At 37.7% G+C, this 18,480-nt stretch overlaps 1 protein-coding gene and 1 long non-coding RNA gene across 2 annotated transcripts; one reads left to right on the forward strand and one right to left on the reverse strand.

Annotated features, from left to right (window-relative positions):
* Nucleotides 1–2,040: 2,040 nt before the first annotated feature.
* Nucleotides 2,041–7,714, reverse strand: zgc:153738 (dynein regulatory complex protein 11). Its single transcript, XM_027289905.1, has 19 exons — nt 7,555–7,714; nt 6,762–7,089; nt 6,509–6,628; nt 6,159–6,341; nt 5,976–6,047; nt 5,567–5,772; nt 5,366–5,450; nt 5,159–5,269; nt 4,968–5,043; nt 4,666–4,772; nt 4,411–4,497; nt 4,271–4,332; nt 4,058–4,140; nt 3,666–3,773; nt 3,383–3,582; nt 2,940–3,026; nt 2,671–2,848; nt 2,356–2,594; nt 2,041–2,252 (listed from the first exon to the last, which is right to left on the reverse strand). The coding sequence occupies exons 1-19, from the start codon at nt 7,563–7,565 to the stop codon at nt 2,118–2,120; spliced, it is 2,478 nt and encodes an 825-aa protein (XP_027145706.1). The 5' UTR covers nt 7,566–7,714; the 3' UTR covers nt 2,041–2,117.
* A 1,814-nt stretch (nt 7,715–9,528) lies between these two features.
* Nucleotides 9,529–14,111, forward strand: LOC113748025 (uncharacterized). The gene is made up of 4 exons (XR_003464065.1): nt 9,529–9,552; nt 11,599–11,652; nt 12,297–12,380; nt 14,096–14,111. It is a non-coding gene; the product is annotated as an uncharacterized LOC113748025 (long non-coding RNA).
* Nucleotides 14,112–18,480: the final 4,369 nt, after the last annotated feature.

The following is an 18,480-nucleotide window of genomic DNA, read 5'->3' on the forward strand; positions in this document are numbered from 1 at the left end:
TTTTCTAGTGTGCATGAATGAGTGAGAGACACGCTTAGTGCAAATTACTCAATGGCATCCCAGGAAGTGAAAGTTATCTTCGTGTAGCATGAGGATGTAGGTTACACAGTTTGTACTGTCTGCACATGAATGTGTTTTGCAAACAATCAAATTCCAAGCCCAAGATAAAAGTACATCATTCCATGTATTGTAAGACTGATGTAGTTTAATCGCGTGCCCTATACAGTACTGACCCAATGTGTCACTGTGTTGAACCTCAGGTTAGAGAGATCATGGATCACCACAGGGACTTTCCACCACTGCTGCAGTTGAAAGGTCACAAAAGGTTAAATGATATAAAGACATACATATCCTTTCTTATATACCACAGATCAGCATTCCCTTGTGAGGTTATCTATTCTTTTGACCCATGATGACTCAGTTCTCAATACTAATGGCTCAATGAAAAAACAGAAAAGATTAAAAGAAACAAAGCAGCCATGCAACACAGATATTGATTCCACATAGTGGGGGAATACCAGTGTACCCACCTTTCGCTCCTCCTATCCAAGATATATTAGGCTCAGGTGTTTTTGTTTACATTTTCGAGCTTGAAATTTTGGGGTTCCCTGATCCAGATAAAGACAGAACAAAGCCAGCGCTACCCTACATTGTGTTCCCCTCAATTTGATAGACAGCTCCATGTGCCACTGACTGCTCCAGTGAAACTCGCCCGGATAATCTCTTTGCAGCCCTGCTGGGACACAAGAACAAGTTGTCGTCACTGACAGGAGAATGATGGACAGAAGCTAACCATCTCATTTTACATTTCAGCAGGCTATTCATTACAATGCTCTTAACAGATTTCTTGTGACTTGTGAGAAGGAAAGGATAAAGAGTCTGTGGTATTTTCATACTAGCTTCAAAACAGGATGTAAAATCCCTTGAAGATTGGGGTCAGAAATGACTCAAAATCATGTCGCGCCACAGTGAAGATGGCCGACAATCTTGAAATGTGGGTCTTCACGTGTGGAACATCCCATCGATGGCGCACATAGGCTAAAAATAGAGTAATGTTAAAGGAACCAAAGCAATGTGAGGATGTGTTGAGTGACTTTAGAACTCGACAAAACAGCTGAACAGTCCACCTAAGCCTCTGGATCCTTGTTTGGAAACACTCCCCCCTTGTGTGTGTCACATTTCCTTTGGTCCAGACTCTCTACACCTGACAGCAGTCATAATAGATGTTCAACATAGTGTATATTCAACCTACAGTAGTCATCTGATCATCAACCCAGTCAGGTAAAATGCCATTTCATTCAGGTAAGCAACACGTGGTGTTAGTGTGTTATTATTCCAAAATAAATGCATAACTATGTGTCATAGTCAGGCAGCCATAGTCATACAGTAGAACAACCTTAGATGCCCTTGACTGAAGAAAGTAAAAGAGACAGTCTTGGCATGTCTAATTACAGCATGGCCTTGAGTCTGATAACTACAGCCATAGGGGTCCATCCACCCATGCCAACTCCTGAATGTATTTCAGATCATATTTATATAGAATATGTAGTGTGGTTGGCTGCATACTGAGGTAAATATTTCATCAAGGACCAGTCATCCAGTAGATCAACTCCAAACATAATCACCTGCAAGAGGTATTACAAGGTTTAAAGTGAACATAACACACAAATGGAAAACAATGCTGTGATTTGATTAGTGGTAAGAGCAGAAATAGAATGGCTATTTACGTTCTTATCTCTGGACAAAAACATTGTTGATACCTGCTTAAATTTTAACATGATGGTCTTAAGGCAGGAATTATCACCCTCCCTTATAGACCATACAAAGTCCTATGTGAAGTGTGTGTGGTATGGCTCCTTTAACCAAGTTTTAGTAACAGATCTAAGATGTTTTCATAATGATATTATATTGCATTTTGTAACATGAACTAGTAAAAGCATTTTACTGCTTGATATTTCTGTCACATCCTGAAAAATGTTCCTGATAGTCCCAGTTAACAAAAACAAAATGCATGCTTTTAATTGGATTGTTTTTATTTTTATTTTTTAGGAGACAGCTATCAGAAGGCATTTTTTACATATATAACATTCAGTTGTGAAAAAAACATAAAGACAAACTTATTTTTTCCCTTTCTTCTTTGCATTTTTGTCTTTTTTGCCTTTATCTTTAACTGGCGCCCCCCCTTCTTCTTCTTCCTTTCCTGTGGCAGCTTTAATTCTCTTCTTCCCAAGGGGTGTCTTTGCATACCAGTTCTGGAGATATGTAATAAAGATTAAAAAACAAAACAAAAATTATGATTAGATTACAATTTGAATGAAAATGCAACATAAACAAAATATGAGATATCCACTGTACTTTAAGAGACTCTTCTTCTTCCTGAAACACGGGGTCAATCTTGGCTAATGGAACGACAAACTCAGCAGCAGTGAGTGGTCTGTTTGCCTGCTGTAGGATGCGACGCTTGGTGATAACACTCTGGATCACTTGGACAATGTGACCGGGTGTGTAGCCATCAGAAATCTTCGCAAGAGAGCTGAGGTCCAGCGCCTTAGTTATCTCACCTCCTTGATTTTTGATCAGTTGCTTCCACAAGACTGGAGACAAAAGTCAAAGTAATTTTAAAGATATCATTAACATAATATTAAAAATGTGAATTGTTTCTATACTTACTGTGTCTTGAGCCATAGTCAGGTCTTGGGATAAGGATGATTTTGCTGTACATTTTACACAGTGACTTGATATCAGCACTTAGTGGGTCTTTAGTTGTTCCTATTATCAGAACACGATCCTCCCCTTTGATCAGCTTGAGAGACTTGGGCAAGTCTTTCTTCAGACGTTTTGGTTCTAACTGCGTACACATACAAAATAGTTTCAATGACCAACTGAAATGTTTAATAACATGATAATGCTATTCAGCTTTTGTACTTGCTCAGAAATACCTCTTTTTCTTCCTTGGGAACTTTCTTGTAGAACATTTTTTCTGCATCTTCAATCCATATTACAGAAGGCTGCAGCAATCTTGCAACCTGTGCAAAGATGATTATGAAGAATTGCATTTTTACTTTCTGGACGAGTCATAATGTAACTACCTGTGGAAAGCACTTACAGAAAATTCCTCATGTTCCACAGTTTGTTCAATTTGATCAATAGCAGGTACAACATGACATCATACTGCCCTGCATACCACAACCTACGGCGGGAGTATTCACAGTTTTCTTAGACTTAGAGTGTTTCAGTGTTCTATCTATCTACAGTGTCTGTCTGTCTGTCTATCTATCTATCTATCTATCTATCTATCTATCTATCTATCTATCTATCTATCTATCTATCTATCTATCTATCTATCTATCTATCTATCTATCTATCGAAACAAGTGTGTTACCTTTAACACCATGTGAAGCATCATTGCGAGGCCACTCTTGCCTGGGTACTTTCCTGCTGTGTTCAGAGGTGACAGATCAAAGAGGTTGGCACCGGTCTCCTGGCAGATTGCATGGACCAACATCTTCTTACCTACACCAGCCGGCCCTACCAGTAGGATGGCCTTAATGAGAGGTGCCTTCTCGTGTACCTCCTGAGAGCCTGCAGACATTATCTTATTTACAAATCACAAGAAACATTTTTAGTTATATTTATTTTAAATATATCTTGAATAACTTTCTTACCTAATGGTAGAACTGCATACAGAGATAAGACCTGCCGCACATCTGACAATGATGGCATGGGCTCAATGTCATTTTGTCTCAGTGTGGTCCCAAGGTAGCTATAGTCCCCTAGGAACAAGCGGGAACAACTATTAGATTACCATCAGTTATTAATCTGCAAAGTGAATTAGTGGGGCAAACTGCAAGAGTTAGTGTTTTAGCAATCACAAACCAGAAGAGGGCAGCACATCACCACTAAACTGTTACAAAGTAGTGTATCCTAAGAGTTTTGTGCTATGTCTATGTATTGATTGCTGTCAGATTAAAAGTCCACATACAGTTATGATGATTAAAACACAAAGATTTCTGAAAGATAGCACAACAGTTAACACAAACAATTTACAAAGTCTTACCCAAGTAATCCTGCATCCTAACATTATTTGCCTGTTTCAACAAGCCTTGTTCCACCAGCTCCTGACACAGGGACTCAAGAGTCCTAGCAGATGTGAATAAATGATGTAAGTGTTTTCTCCATAATTAGCATTAACTAATTTATTGATTTCATACAACTCAATGCTTTGCTGAAAATCATATATGCCACATGTGCATCCTCTGTGTGACCTCACCTGTCAGACGTCAAATCTTTCTCCTTTTTTTTCTTCTTTCCACTTTTAGATCCTTTCTTTTTCTGTGCAGTGAAATATTATCAGCTCAAGGTAATCAATGTCAACTGTGTGTGAACTGTCATTTGTCTTTCATTTATTACCTTGGGATTTCCTTTGGTTTTACCGCCCTTGTCTTTATCCACAGCTAGCTTCCATTCGGCTAGCTCTTGTCTCATCTGCTCATCTACCTGATACAAGCAGAATAGACTAATGAGCGCAGCTGGTGGCGTGAGACACTGAACTGTTATGATTACAACAGTGATGCCCAATTTCCTGTTAAATTTCTAACGTGTTGTTTGAATATGTAGCGCTTTAATATGTTTCATATTTTGTTGTTGTTTCGTAGTAAGCATCACCTGTAGTCGAATCTGTGCCTCAATGACTTTCCTCTTTTCTTCCTTGATCAGCTCCACCTCATGCCTCTGGTTGAAGTTTTTGGTCTCATTGCGGTTTTGCCAAAAATCTGATGACAAACAATAATTCAATAACAATAAACAATAAAACAATAAAAGGCATTATTTTTGTGAATGAGACGCTATGACATTACTATATTAATAACTGAATGTGAACTTACAAATGTTCTCTTTATATCTGAGGGGATAGACTCTAAACAAACTGGACAGTGGAAAATCTTAACCTTTCTTCGATTTAAACATACCTACATAGGTTTTGTGTCCCACTTCTAAGTCTGGAAGAAAAGCCGAAGGTAGCATCTTTAATCCTGCCTCCTCTTCCTGTAGTTCAAAATAAAGTTGCATTGGTTCATTGAATGTGCAGCATTTTTGGATTGGTTTAAATACGTGACCAACTTATTCCATATTCATATTTAATACAGTGATGAGCCCTTACTTCTTCATCACCCTTCCCTTTGTCCTTTTTCCCTTTTTCTTTCTTCTCCTCCTTCCCTTTTGGTTTGTTGTTGGAGTCCTCCTCTTCCTTTGCAGCAATTTCTTCCATTAACTGAAAGAAATGAGTACACAAATCATCATTCTCCTTCTGCAAACTGCTGCAAAAATATGCAACAAATTAATACTTTTGTCTAAGAGTGTAATTTACTTGCTGAGGGTCCTTTTCAGAAAAAATGAGGGCTGAGCCTCCCTCCTCTTCATCCGGGTAGTCTGGGAACGATCCCGTAGCATCACTATTCAAAAAATAAGCAAACGGAGGAAAACATAATTATTTGATTAATATTACTAAATGTGTAAATGCTCCACTGAAATGACCAAAATCACAACAAGCTCCTTTATGCCACCTTACCGACATTCAATGAACCACTGTCGGATCTGGTCTTTCATGGTCATGCACATGTCTTGACCCTCCACATCCTGCAGTTGGTTTGTGATAGCCACGACAGACTTCTGATAGTCTTCCTCATACTCTTCCTGTTTAGTCCGTGTGTAAGCTTCATTGGCCCGAGCAGAGATTTCTGCAGGGCACGGTGCCTGGTATTTTGGATCCATGATCTAACCCAGGAGTGACCAAACATACTTCATATGTTAAAAACTAAAAATCCTTTTTGCAAGCTCTCAGAAGGGAATTACAATCAAGGAAAAGAAAAGTTTAAGTAAAAAGATCACTTGAACAAAATGGAATATTGAATATCTCAAGCAATACAATAGATGACATAAGGTCTTAAATTCACAGACTGATTGGCAATTTTACTTACCATTCCCAAAAAAATCATCTCTTCTATCCGAGCAATCTTTGTCCTCTTCCTCTGTATGTAGCCCCTCCACACCTGAAAATCACATTCAACCAAATGTTTTGCCATTAAATACTGTACAACACAAGACAAAGAGGAGGTGGAAAAAAGAGGCGTGTAGGTTTATGTTGATAATGAGAATGAGACCTTCTGAATGCAGATTGCAGCTGACTCAATGCCACCTGTTCCAGGTTCTTTGGTCGTGTACATCCTGTTCATTTTCCGGCTCTCTTCATTCAACTTTGCCCTCAGGCGTCCTTGGCGCGCTCTCTCCGCCACTTGAATGATCTTTATGGCCTCTTCTTGACTCATGTCCTTGGCCATTAGAGGCTGTAAGGACCGTAAATAGGAGTGAAAAGACAAAATAACAATTACTTTTCTGCTTTTTATTAATTTGTTAACTCTAACAAATAACAAACAAATCTAAAACTTAACTAATTCCCAGTTGTCCCCCATATGTGGTAAACCTCTGTCCTGAAAATATCTTCTAAACTCACACTTAGGCTTTCAGTAGCCGCCACCATTTTGAGGATATCTGCCACCATCATCTTTCGTTGTTGGAGTGCTTTGCTGCAATCACTGATGAAATATCGAGGGATAGGGATCTCAAGGTCTACCTAGAGTGACAACAAAGAAAACAGCTGTTCAGTTTTGTCATCCCAGATAATGCCAATGCCTGCAGTGAAAAAGGCAATAAAATTGTGTTCAGGTCATTTCATTATTGGTGCTCTGAAAAAAAATGTAACTCACAGGTTTAAGCTTCAAGTCTTGAAGGACGTCATCCATGTAGTGGTACTCTGAAAACTCCTTTTCCACCATTTCATTCTTCAGCTCTAACACCCTCCCGATCACACCATCAAGAACTGTCCGAATAAGTTGTCTCTTCTGAGGGTGGACCACCTGATCATACACCTCCTCCAGCTTTCTAAATATTTGGACGTAGCGCACAAAAAGCATGGCAAGACGCTGGAAGAACACCACCCTGTCCTTTTCTGGGCGAGGGGGCTCGGCAGGAAGCTCCTCAGTCAGCAAACGGCTCAACTCTAACTGGACGTCTGCCCACATCTGGTTGTATGTTCTGGAACAGTGAAAAACAATGAAACAGTGAGGATAAGACTGGTAAAATGGTATTTTAGTTAATATTAGGTGAGTGATAGTCAATAGGAAATACATCATAATTTGACATATTCATTGAGAAATAATCAAACACAGTGAATAATGACAAGACAGAAGATATGATTTCTGTTCCTGTTGGTGTTTTTGGTAAATTTGTCTCATAATGGTAACAAAGTTAGTCCAGAGCTGCTCCTCAGTCAGTGATCTGACATTTAGCCAGCAGGAGTCTCATTTGATAACAAACTGAAGACCCATTCATTCAGTAGCAGTATCGCACGTTGTTGTATTATTTACATGTATTGCTTTCTGTCCTGTTGCTTGATCATTCTTTTTCTTTCTTTTTTACAAGTTACATGACAAAGTGTGCAAGCACAACTGAGCTAAAGTTAAAGTTAACAGGTTAAACTACGGGAGCTGGGAAGTTTACCTTTGCGACATGTCGCTGCCTCCACAGAAGTAAAAAACAATGTTTCTCAGTGTTTCTTAACAAATAACAAAATAACAAAACGACTTTACAGAGTGTACAACTAGAGTAACCATAGCTACAGCGGGTTTAGTTGACATGGTGCTCACGCCGTCTCCATAGTAACAGGCATTACGGAAGTAACGTGAACTGAGCTGACATTACGCGATATTATGATTGTTTTTGTTATAAAAACAATAATAACACTAACAGGAAACAATTATTTTATCTTTTTTTTTATATGTGAGCATTTAAAACACTGACAGACTGATTGAAATACAGGCCTACAGTTTTTTTTTTCTTGCTCAACAAGTGATGCGCCACTAGGCGACGTCCTTCCTGTGAGTTTAGTTTACGCACACTTAAATGTCTGTCGGGAAAGATGCAGTTTATATAAATCTAATTTACTGTTTAATTGCATGCAAACTGCAAATGTTGTTTATAAGTGCCAGTGCTAGATTGCATTTAATTAAAGATATAAAGGAGGCTGTAGCCTACTACATTTCCATTAGGAATGACAGATGAAAATATGAACCAATCTGCAGGCTTCATGGGTTAATTAATTATTACACTGCGTTAGATTGCGCTTAAACTATTGTCTTATAATTTAAATATCTTAGCCAGCAGGCGCACAAACTTTTTGGACTCTCATTCAAATGCATTTTAGTACCATAAAGGCCTATGTGCCTATGTATTTCATGTTTAACAGTTATAGGTCTATATTAAGTAAGGGTTAGAGAACAGCCGCATGGCTGCTCCTGGAGGCGCATTCTCTGGAGCGCTTAGGCGGTCACAAGACTTGGACATCGGTGAACAAAAACATCGCCACGCTGACAGGTCAGCTAGAAGCTTACAGGCCCACAGATTCTTCTCTTCTCTGCATCCAACATCCAACAAGTTGGTCCATTTGGAAAACTACTTTCATGCGCGCTGCCGCGCCTCAAGTCTTTGTGGTTTCTGTTTTTATTTTCATTTTTTTTTTTAAATGAAAATGTCAGAGGAGCTTTTTTAGATGTTAAACCTTTAGTCTGTCTGGAAAGGGTCATTTTTATTTGGAGTTAACTGGTGATGTTTTGGTGCGTAAAGGAGGGGCGCGTGCCAAAGTGAGCGAATGCCACTGGAAGAAATTGCAAGATGTCAACATTGCTTTACCACCCACTCGAAATCGATTGTATTACCTTCAAGAAGGTGGCTCCTCATATAAATACGGACGCATTATTTCAAGAAAGACGGTGGTGAGCACAATCTACTGGCTGTTCTCTCTCTCCTGTCGGGACCACAGACAACGCCTGGAAGAATTTGCTCAAGACAACTGTGTCCACTCTCCAGGACATAAGCATCTTTAACTCCTAAACTAGTAAGTCTAAAGTTAGATTGACTATACATGTTTTATTCTTGTATTAAACTAGAAGAAATGCGACTGCTGTGTAAAGTGTATTGCATCAGAACATTTCTGGCGATTAATTCCACTTTTAGAGGCTGTGCATGTTACCTCTGGCATTAATCTTTTTTTTTTGTGTGTGTGTGTGTGTCATTTTGTGAATGTGAAGATATAGCAATGCTGATCCATCTGTTTTGAGTTTAAGTATGATGCAAAGTATGCAGTTATCTTTTTTTCCTCAGTTGAATTATGTAATAGAAGCAAACCCTGTGTAACAAAACTTGTTTGTATGTTTTCAGACAGTGAAGTCATGCAGGTGGAGAGGAAATGGCACATACTATTGACTATCTTCTTTCTGCTCATCACCTCGGGCCAGTGTATGGACAGCAAGGATGTCAAGCAAAAAGAAAGAAGAACCCTGTTGGATCTAATCTTACAGGTTATCAGAGATAGCCAGCAACGGGACAAAGCTGTCTCCAGGCGCTGTAGCAGTGGACTCTTCACTTCAGCCCAAGACATGAAGTTCTCCTCTCCTGAAAAGCCTTTCTATGTTCCTAGGCTGGATAACAGTAGACTCATAGGTAAGCTGATAAGATTTATTTTTAGATCCTGATAATGACCTCATTTTACTGTGGGAGACAGCTGTCATTGGTCTAGTCTGTGTTGCACATCTTATTTAGTTTGGCTGAATAGAACAGCAAATGAAATTTGCCTGTTCATGTTTCATGTGTTCAGTTATACAGACTTTTCTGTTCTCAAATGTCTAACTAAATTTAAAGTTGTTGTATAACACGTTTAAAGCAAGTATGCTTCATTTTTGTTGGACAAAATGATTATGGAATATTTATCAGACTTACTTGTTTCCAAAAGAAACCTTTTCACCACATGCGTTAGACATACAGTATCATTCTCTCATTCAAACTGTTGATTAATGACGGAGACGTGGATAGGTACTATGAATTCATGTAGGAGGAGCATCGTCATGCCAAACCCGTGAATGATTCATTGAGTATGATTCATTGTTGAATCTTAAACATGAATGATGACCACCCCGCATGCACACTGTGTATGTGCCAGAAAGCATCTCAGATCGAGAGCTTCTCTGCAAGACATATCAGACAGAGCAGAGAAACAAAATTGGCTGTGTTGTGTCATATTGATGTAATTTACAGCACTGCAGCAAAGTCACTGTTACCCTAGCACTCCTTTTAACTGTAATTATCCGAGATCCAAGACAGACGGTTTGTCCAAGCCAGACTGAAATTGTACCCAGAGAATCCTTTTTTATACAGAAACTGTTTTTATTGCTGCAACAGGCATACTTAACTTTAAGTTCAGTCTGGAACTGTGCTTCATTAGTATGATTTGTTGTTTATTTGCAATTTCTGATTCTCCCATCTATCACTATCAATTAGATCACGTTTTAGAGATGTTGCACAGGCATCACGAAGTCCTGGCCGCAGCTTATGCAATTGGAAAAGTACCTTTTCTCAGACCACTGGCTGGATGGAATTTATCTTTTGAGGATATTAAAAGCAGCATATTAGCAACTGGTGCGTGTCACTCTACCAAAGATCCATGGTCACGCAAGGATGGATGTGTTGAACACATTAAGGAAAGGAGGAGAAACATCTGTAAACCCACTGATTTGTTTACTTTTATAGTAATTGTCCTTGTGTGTTCCTCAAAAGTCACAGCGGTGTCATCAGAATGACAGATACGGTGAGACAGACTTAATATAAAGGAACTATATTATTTTTTACAACTGCTTTTATTTGTTTACACATTTCAGACTGGCAGCTTTAGACGTTTGGATTTTATTCTTGTTGACATGCATTTATTAAACTCCAGGTAATACAGTACACATCCAGACTGTCCATTTTCACTCTTCACATCTGGGGTTTGGCATGACAGTTGGCTCTTACATGTCCATAACTCTTTTTAGAACACTTACTTACTTAATCATTGTTGATAGGGTGGTTTGTTTTGGCTTTACTGTATATTTGGATTGTAAATGTTTTTTAAATGACTTTATGTGTTGGGTTCAAATAGTCATCTTTCATTCTCCTCCTGCATTTCCAGCATTGCATATTCCTGGGTCTGGGGGCTAATGTAATGTTAGGCCCGGTAATTACTGACATGGACTTATTGTGATGAGCATTAAACTCCAATACAATAATCTCTTTAGCCTGTTAGCATGGCCAATGTGTTATCTGACACCTACATGTGTTGCCTGCGTTGACATAGAGCAGACAGGGGGGTGCTTGATGCCCTTATCCCCATCTAGGCTTCTGAAATGCACCAGATGTCCAGTGAGAATAATATAAAGGTATAGACTGCTCACACAAATACGACATTTTAAGCACTGCTGATGAACAAATTTCACAATAAATAATATTTATTTATGTATTTAGTGCAGTATAATACTGACTTTTAAGGGTATTGAATAATAATGGTGCAGCCTCGTGTTAAACTGAGTCATAATGTTTTCCTTAAAGTGGTTGTACTGACAATGATAGATGCAGGGGAGGGTGACTTTGACAGTGACAAATATATTAATCATGACAACATTTGGCTAGTGCTCACTGGTTGCAAAATGACAAACTAACAGTGATTTTCTTTTCCAGAAGTTGTTCCTAGAGACGTAAACATGAAAGGCAAATTCATTCAGCATTTCACAGGTAAGAAAATTGCCACCAAAGACAACATCATAAGTGAAAAGTTTCAGCCTTGATTGCATTAGCTGTTGCCCTCTCCAAACATTGCAAAACTTTTTTATCTGGCAGCATATTTTAGAACATAGTTGGCACTTTTCCCCTGCAACTTTTGGCTGGAAATGATTTGTTTTTGCCCTTTTACGAACATAATTTTCAGTCCTGTAAGCAAGCATAGAGTATAGAGAGTTCTTAAGTCATAGAAAGCTTTGTGAACACTGGCATTGCTGTGGGTCAGAAGAGGGTTGGCTGGCTTAGCTGTACGGCAGCAGTGCAGAGAAGCTGACAGAATTAAGTTGAAGGCAGTGCAAGGTTAAGCTGATTATTCGTCTTAGAACCCATAGTAGACTTCATTATTGGTGTGAAAATCTGGAAGTTTAAATGTTGGTGCAGGAACTCTTAGAGGTGATTATAAGTGAGGACTCAATTTACTAAGTCCAGCTGAACCCTGACTCCTTAACCATGTCACCTTTTATCTCTGTGATATGTCTTCTATTTTTTTCTGTTGATTATTTACAAATTTCACTGTAGGCAAATTTGAAGGGAAGGGAAAATAATGAAGCCTTTGAAATCTTTTTCTCATTTTGCCTGACAAGACCTTTTCCATTAAGCAGGACCAGTCAAGTTCTCGTCGGAGTGCAGAACACACTTTCATAGACTTTATCACAACACAAGGGATTGCTCAAGACCAGCATGTACGTATGCCCTTTTCCTCTCATGTTGCTCTTTTTTTATAATGTACTCTATGCCTATTTTGCATTTTAATCATCACACGTATTATGCTTTGACTGCTCCAAAACTCAGTGTTTTTAATCATCATGTTTTTGAAAGTGATTTGTTCCTTAATGAACACAACATTTGCTGTTGGAACAGTTTTGCAATTCTGGTCATTTCAAATTAGAAATTTCTGTCTGCGGTTTGTTTGTTTGTTTTTTTCATCCTTTTCTGCTAATTACTGGTTTTCAGTGGGTGGGGTTTGGCTGATGTTACATACTAACACACACCAGTCAGGGTTTAGCAATATTTTAATCAATATCTGCTTACAGTGGATGGGCTGTGTTTCAGTGTCAATCACATTTGATCAAACCACACCCAAACAATCCTGAAAAAGAAGATTAATTGACTATTTAGATTAGATTGCTAAACTAATACGTAATAAGTAACTTACTTCTTTTTTTTTATTTTTTGTATGTTTTTTCAAAACTTTAATTTTTAAATTTATTGTTAAATATATTGAGTCATAAACTCTGTAGAAAAAACATTAATGATCCATACTAAAATATGTAAGATTTCTAGTGAATGTAAACATGACTGATTTTAATACTGTTGAGTGGTTCCCAACCGCTTTGAAATCTGGCGCTTTAAGAAAGAGCTATGTCTATTTTTGACCCCCTGGTCATGTAACACCTTGCATAATTCTGTGTTTTGCAAGCCGTTTAGACAAAGAGTGATGTTTACTTCACTTCATTTTTATTTGAATAGTTTTTAGAGTCATGAAGACATAAATCTATCCAGTATTTCATAATTAAAAAAATAAATAAAGATAATTTGTGTAGCAGAATATGTTTATTTTCTTTCAATCAATTTGTAACCCCTTAGAATGTCATGAACTTTAGGCTGGGTACGGCTGATATAGAAGCATCCAGAGCTATAACCATGGTCTGCAAATTGAAGGATCCATCCTTCTCCTGGGATGTTTTGGGAATTAAGGAGATGACGTCAAGCTGAGATCAGAGAATGACTGCAGACAGCGCTCCCTTGTCACAGATGAATATCTGTTTTGCTACACTTGTTTTCATTGTGGAAAGAATGTATTTGTGATGCAGTCAAGTACGCATCAAATCAGACTTAATGTCCTGTTGTGATATACAGTAGGTAGTTGGCTCACTATCAGGATTCATCTGTTGGACTGGGATGAGGCAGAGTATTGTTGACTGCAACATTTATAGTTCATTTCTCATGCTTATGTTGCTGATAGTGTTATTAGAAAACGTGAGTGATTGTGTACTTAACATGCAGAGCTGCTCTGTTAAAGTAACATTGCAACTTGCTCAGACAATAATTAGCACTTTGACACTATTATGTATTGAGCACTAGTATATACTGTGATTAAAGGACTGGAAGTGTCTTGAAAACACTCTGACATACTGTGATTAAAGGACTGGAAGTGTCTTGAAAACACTCTGACATTTGGATTATTTTTAAACATCAGAGTTAAAAGTATCTGACCTGGATTACAATTTATTTGTATTTGAAACATCTAAATAAAAAAGTAAGCTTATTTTTATAATTTGTTTCCAATGTTGAATAATTCACCTATTTAAAGTGGCAAATTATATGATTGGGCTTTAATCTGATAGTATGATGTTAACATATCCATGGCTCTTGTCCCCACTGTTTTGTTTTTCAGATTACAAAAGATGTGCAAGATTGCTAACACGATTAGCAATGAGTCCACTCTGCATGCAATCGTAAATACTGCATGTGAGTAAAAGTGTTTTTCTCATTCATACTCTAATCCCCTGTCAACATCCTCTAATGTGTCAAAGTATAAATGGTTAATTAAGACATACATATATTGATTTTGTGGGTTTTGATTTATATAACATCCTTTCAGTGTGACCACTTTGTTTATTGCTTGTGGTCAGATTTATTGTAATGTGTCTGATGTGAAACAGAAGAAGAAGAATGCTCACATAATCAGAAGCATACGTGCAGTGCATCTGTTCAACATTTGTATGATTTAAGAATTATGTGAATTACAAATCTTAATTTATCTTGTTGAGCAAATGTGGGAAATGAGCATGTGACGGGATCAGAAACTCCATGCTCTAGACCCAGTGTCTCCTGTATCCTTCTGCGAGAACATCAAAGGGACACATTAAAAAACAATTTGAGTAGAACATTTATTTGCTGCTACATTTATGTCCATCTTGATTGTTTATGTATGTGTTTGTTGTTTTTATTATATGTTGTTTTTATGGTCTTGTTCACTGGTTGTTCATTGGAAAAATGCCCTTTGAGAAATAGCTTGCATGGTTATTGGTGACAGCTCTGTTAATGTAAGCAGACATAACCATAACTATTTAGAGATGCAACAAATAAGATTTCTATTATGGATTCATCTTTGGATAGCTTTTTACAATTAGTCATTTTGTCTGTAAAATTACAGACAGAAAATAGTGAAAATTTTCCATGATAGTTTCCCAGAGTCTGAGATGAAGTCTTCTTTAGTCGATCCAACAGCTCACTGGAATTATGTGGTAAACAAGAAAAGTGTAAACAAAGCAAAATATGTTTTAGATATTAGATTCTTCAAAGTATCCACCTTTTGCTTTGATGAGTTTTGCACACACTCTTGGCATACCCTCAATCAGCTTCATGAGGTCGTCACCTCGAATGATTTTCCAACTGTCATGAAGGAGCTCAACTCCAAATTATCCGAAACCATCTCAACTAGGTTTAGTTCGGGTGATTGTGGAGGCCAAGTCATCTGATGCAGTCACTCTCACTTTGTCAAATAGCCCTTAAATAGCTTAGAGGTGTGTTTTGGGTCATTCTTTTGTTGAGAAACCAATAATGGTCCCTATAAGCGCAAACCAGATGGGATGGTATGTCCCGGTAGGATACAGGGTAGCAATGTTGATTATTATTGTAAATATTATAATTATTATTCAAATAAGCAGCACCACACCACCACAATATCTCCTCTTTGGGAAGAGACGGTGGGAACCAAACATGCAGATAACATTTGTTCACCTTCTCTGCATCTCACAGACATGGTGGTTGGAACCAAAAAATCTCAAATTCGGATTTATCAGACCATAGTACAGATTTTTATTGATCTAATGTCCATTCCTTTCGTTTCTTGCCCAAGCAATTCTCTTCTTCTCCTTGTTAGTCTCCCTCAGCAGTGGTGTCTTTACAGCAATTCGGCCATGAAGGCCTGACTCACACAGTTTCCTCTGAGCAGTTGATGGTTGATGGCTACTTGAACTCTGAAGCATTTACGGGTGCTCTAATCTGAGGTGCCGTTAATTGGCGATTTCAGAGGCTGTGGTCACTGTAATGAACTCATCATCTACAGCAGCAGTAACTCTTGGTTTTCCTTTCCTCTGCTGGTTTGTGCTTAGTTTAGAGTTTCTTGCAATAATATGGGTTATTACAGTAGTTAAATATGACTGTTTACTGTATACTAACACTATGTCTGGCCTGAAACACATTAAGAAGGCCACTAATTAACTTTTTACAAGGCACAACTGTAAAGAAAACCAACTTAGGAGACATCCCCATGAAGCTTTTGAGAAAAATTCAAAGTGAGTGTATCAAAGCAAAATGTGGCTATCTTAAAGAATCTAAAATATAAAACGTATTATGCTTTGTTTACATGTTTTTCTTGAGCATACAATTCCACATGCGTTATTTCATAGTTTTAATGTCTTCAGAGCTAATCTACATTTTATAAAGTAAGAGAAATAAAGAAAAAACATTGAATGAGAAGGTGTGTTCTAATGTTTAACCAGTACTGTATAACAGTAGTGATTTAAAACCAAACATTGTATAACAAGTAATGCACACATCAGGGTGGATTTCTTATGAATAGATTGTTTTTTCCAGAAACATACTTCTTATGCTAATCTTAAACACACTAATCCTAAACATAGCCATTCTCAAAGACAAAGGCAGGACTCAGACTATCGTCAGTGGAGTAATTTTGGACGTAGTCATAGTCATCTCTTTGTTAAGGTGATCTTGGATGACAGCAGGTCTGATGTGTTCGCTGTCGTCTAGTCGTAAATCCAATCCAATGGGTAAAAGCATGTCCTCTTAGCGAATTAGCAATTAGGTCTAGCTGGTGAGTGATTGCTGTGAGAGTTCATCTACACAAATGGTCATTTCAGTTCATTTGAGTTTTTCGCAGTATAGCACTGGTGATTATAAAATTGAAGAGGCTGACGCATCCTCAGGTATTCAGTTTCTCAAGTGGATCAGATAATAAGATCCTGTCTGCACTGTTCTGAGAAATCTGACAAATGTATATCACAGGGAGGGACTTTTTAAGGTGATTCATTATTTAGTCATCCTGATCATTGCTGAATGAGCTTAGACATAACATGGAGGAATGCCAGTAATGGAAGACCAGTAATGACCCTCTTTAGAAGCTGACAACACGACTTCCTCAGAAAGGCCAAGATGTCAAGTTGTCTTTGCCAATACTGAACAGAGGATTTTTTTTTTAAATCTAAAAAACTGCTTTAAAGCAGAAACTGAAGATGTTTTAACTCTAATAATCTTTTTCTCATTTCAGGTCCCAAAATAATGGAAGAGGGATCAATGTGTTGCCAAGGAAGTGCCTTCAAATCCACAGCAGTCATATGAACATTGTTGTGTTTATAGTATTTCTATTTTTGTTGTTCTTGTTGTCAATACTGAAATTGCTGGTGGACATTGTTGGTTGTTTCTGAATGGATTTGCTTTTTATTTACCTGTCTGTACCATATATTTGCAAGAAAACATTAATTTAATATTAAATACACCTATTTATTGAAAGGGTATGTATATAATAATTTCACAATCATTCAAAATCAGATTATTTTGGTTATAAATGTTATATCTGACGGAGAGGAATCTTCTTCTTCTCCTTATATATGAATTCCTCTTCCACTATTGGTCTGAAAGATATGTCATCCTTCGTCATTGTCTTCATTATGTTTTATTTGGCACTTGAGTGATTGCTGACAGTGAGAACATATGGAATGATGACAGTGGTGATGCGCTGCACTGCAGTACTGAACAATAAAGAATATTGAAGCACAGCATATTTTGCTATTATTAAAGATGACTGAAATGAGGGGCAATATGGAAAGTTAGATCCGCCCTATAAAGTGAGACAGTGTGATGGGTGTGACCACAAATGGAGCCTAAGGGAGTGGGACTACCTATTATTGAAGAAAATGCGTTAGGTCTTTCAATGACGACACACCATTTACCCCTGTCAGAATGTCTGGCAGATTCTTGTGTTTGTCTCTGGCAATCACACTTTCACTCATAGCTGTCAGATATCTTGGACTCTTGGACTGAACAGGATGTTGAGCAATTCCAGCTTAACAGAATCAGATATACTTTGGATAAGACCAGCAAAAGCTTAGCAAACCCTTTAAGTAATCACATGTGCAAGGCATTTTAAACATTTGCAATTTTGTACAGAGATTATTTAATTCTGTAGATATATTTGAGTGTAAGTGGATAATAATAATTTCATTTGCTCCTTGAGATTTCTTTTTGCCTTTTGGAAGGCTTGACAATTTGTTTTTCTTGTACAGTTACAAAATGTAGTTTAGGAAGCAAAACAATTTCAAGCTAACTCAATCCCAATCATCATGATCCAATGAATGAAGTGTGCCTGCTATTATGAACCTGGCCTTAGCCCACTTGCTACATGATTAAACTGAATGAAATCTGATTCACACCGAACATAACTTGACTTTGTCTTGATGTCAGACAAGAAAATTGCTGCTTGTTTTCCTTTTAGGTTTCGTAAAAGCAAAACAACAAACACTTTATATGAGAATTAAAGCCTCCTGTCATTTCCTCACAGCGACGTTTTAATGGTAGATAAGAGAGTTTAAATTACCTACTCCTACAGTAACACTAAAAAGTCTTGACAAAATAAACCAGGGTCCAACTTTCTTCATTTTCGTCATGTTGTATCATTATGTACTGTGATGTGTGCCTGGGGAATAGTCGCAGTGTTTGCTGTTTTATTGGAGTAGTGACATAAATATTGAACCACGC

The sequence above is a fragment of the Larimichthys crocea genome, chromosome XVII (assembly GCF_000972845.2).
Source record: "Larimichthys crocea isolate SSNF chromosome XVII, L_crocea_2.0, whole genome shotgun sequence".
Taxonomy (NCBI): domain Eukaryota; kingdom Metazoa; phylum Chordata; class Actinopteri; family Sciaenidae; genus Larimichthys; species Larimichthys crocea.

Coding starts and splice junctions, on each gene's coding strand:
- zgc:153738 (XM_027289905.1), bottom strand. Junction 4,333..4,410: donor AAACCAAAGGAAATCCCAAG/GTAATAAATGAA, acceptor TTCACTGCACAG/AAAAAGAAAGGATCTAAAAG. Junction 3,027..3,382: donor TGCTTCACATGGTGTTAAAG/GTAACACACTTG, acceptor ATCTTTGCACAG/GTTGCAAGATTGCTGCAGCC.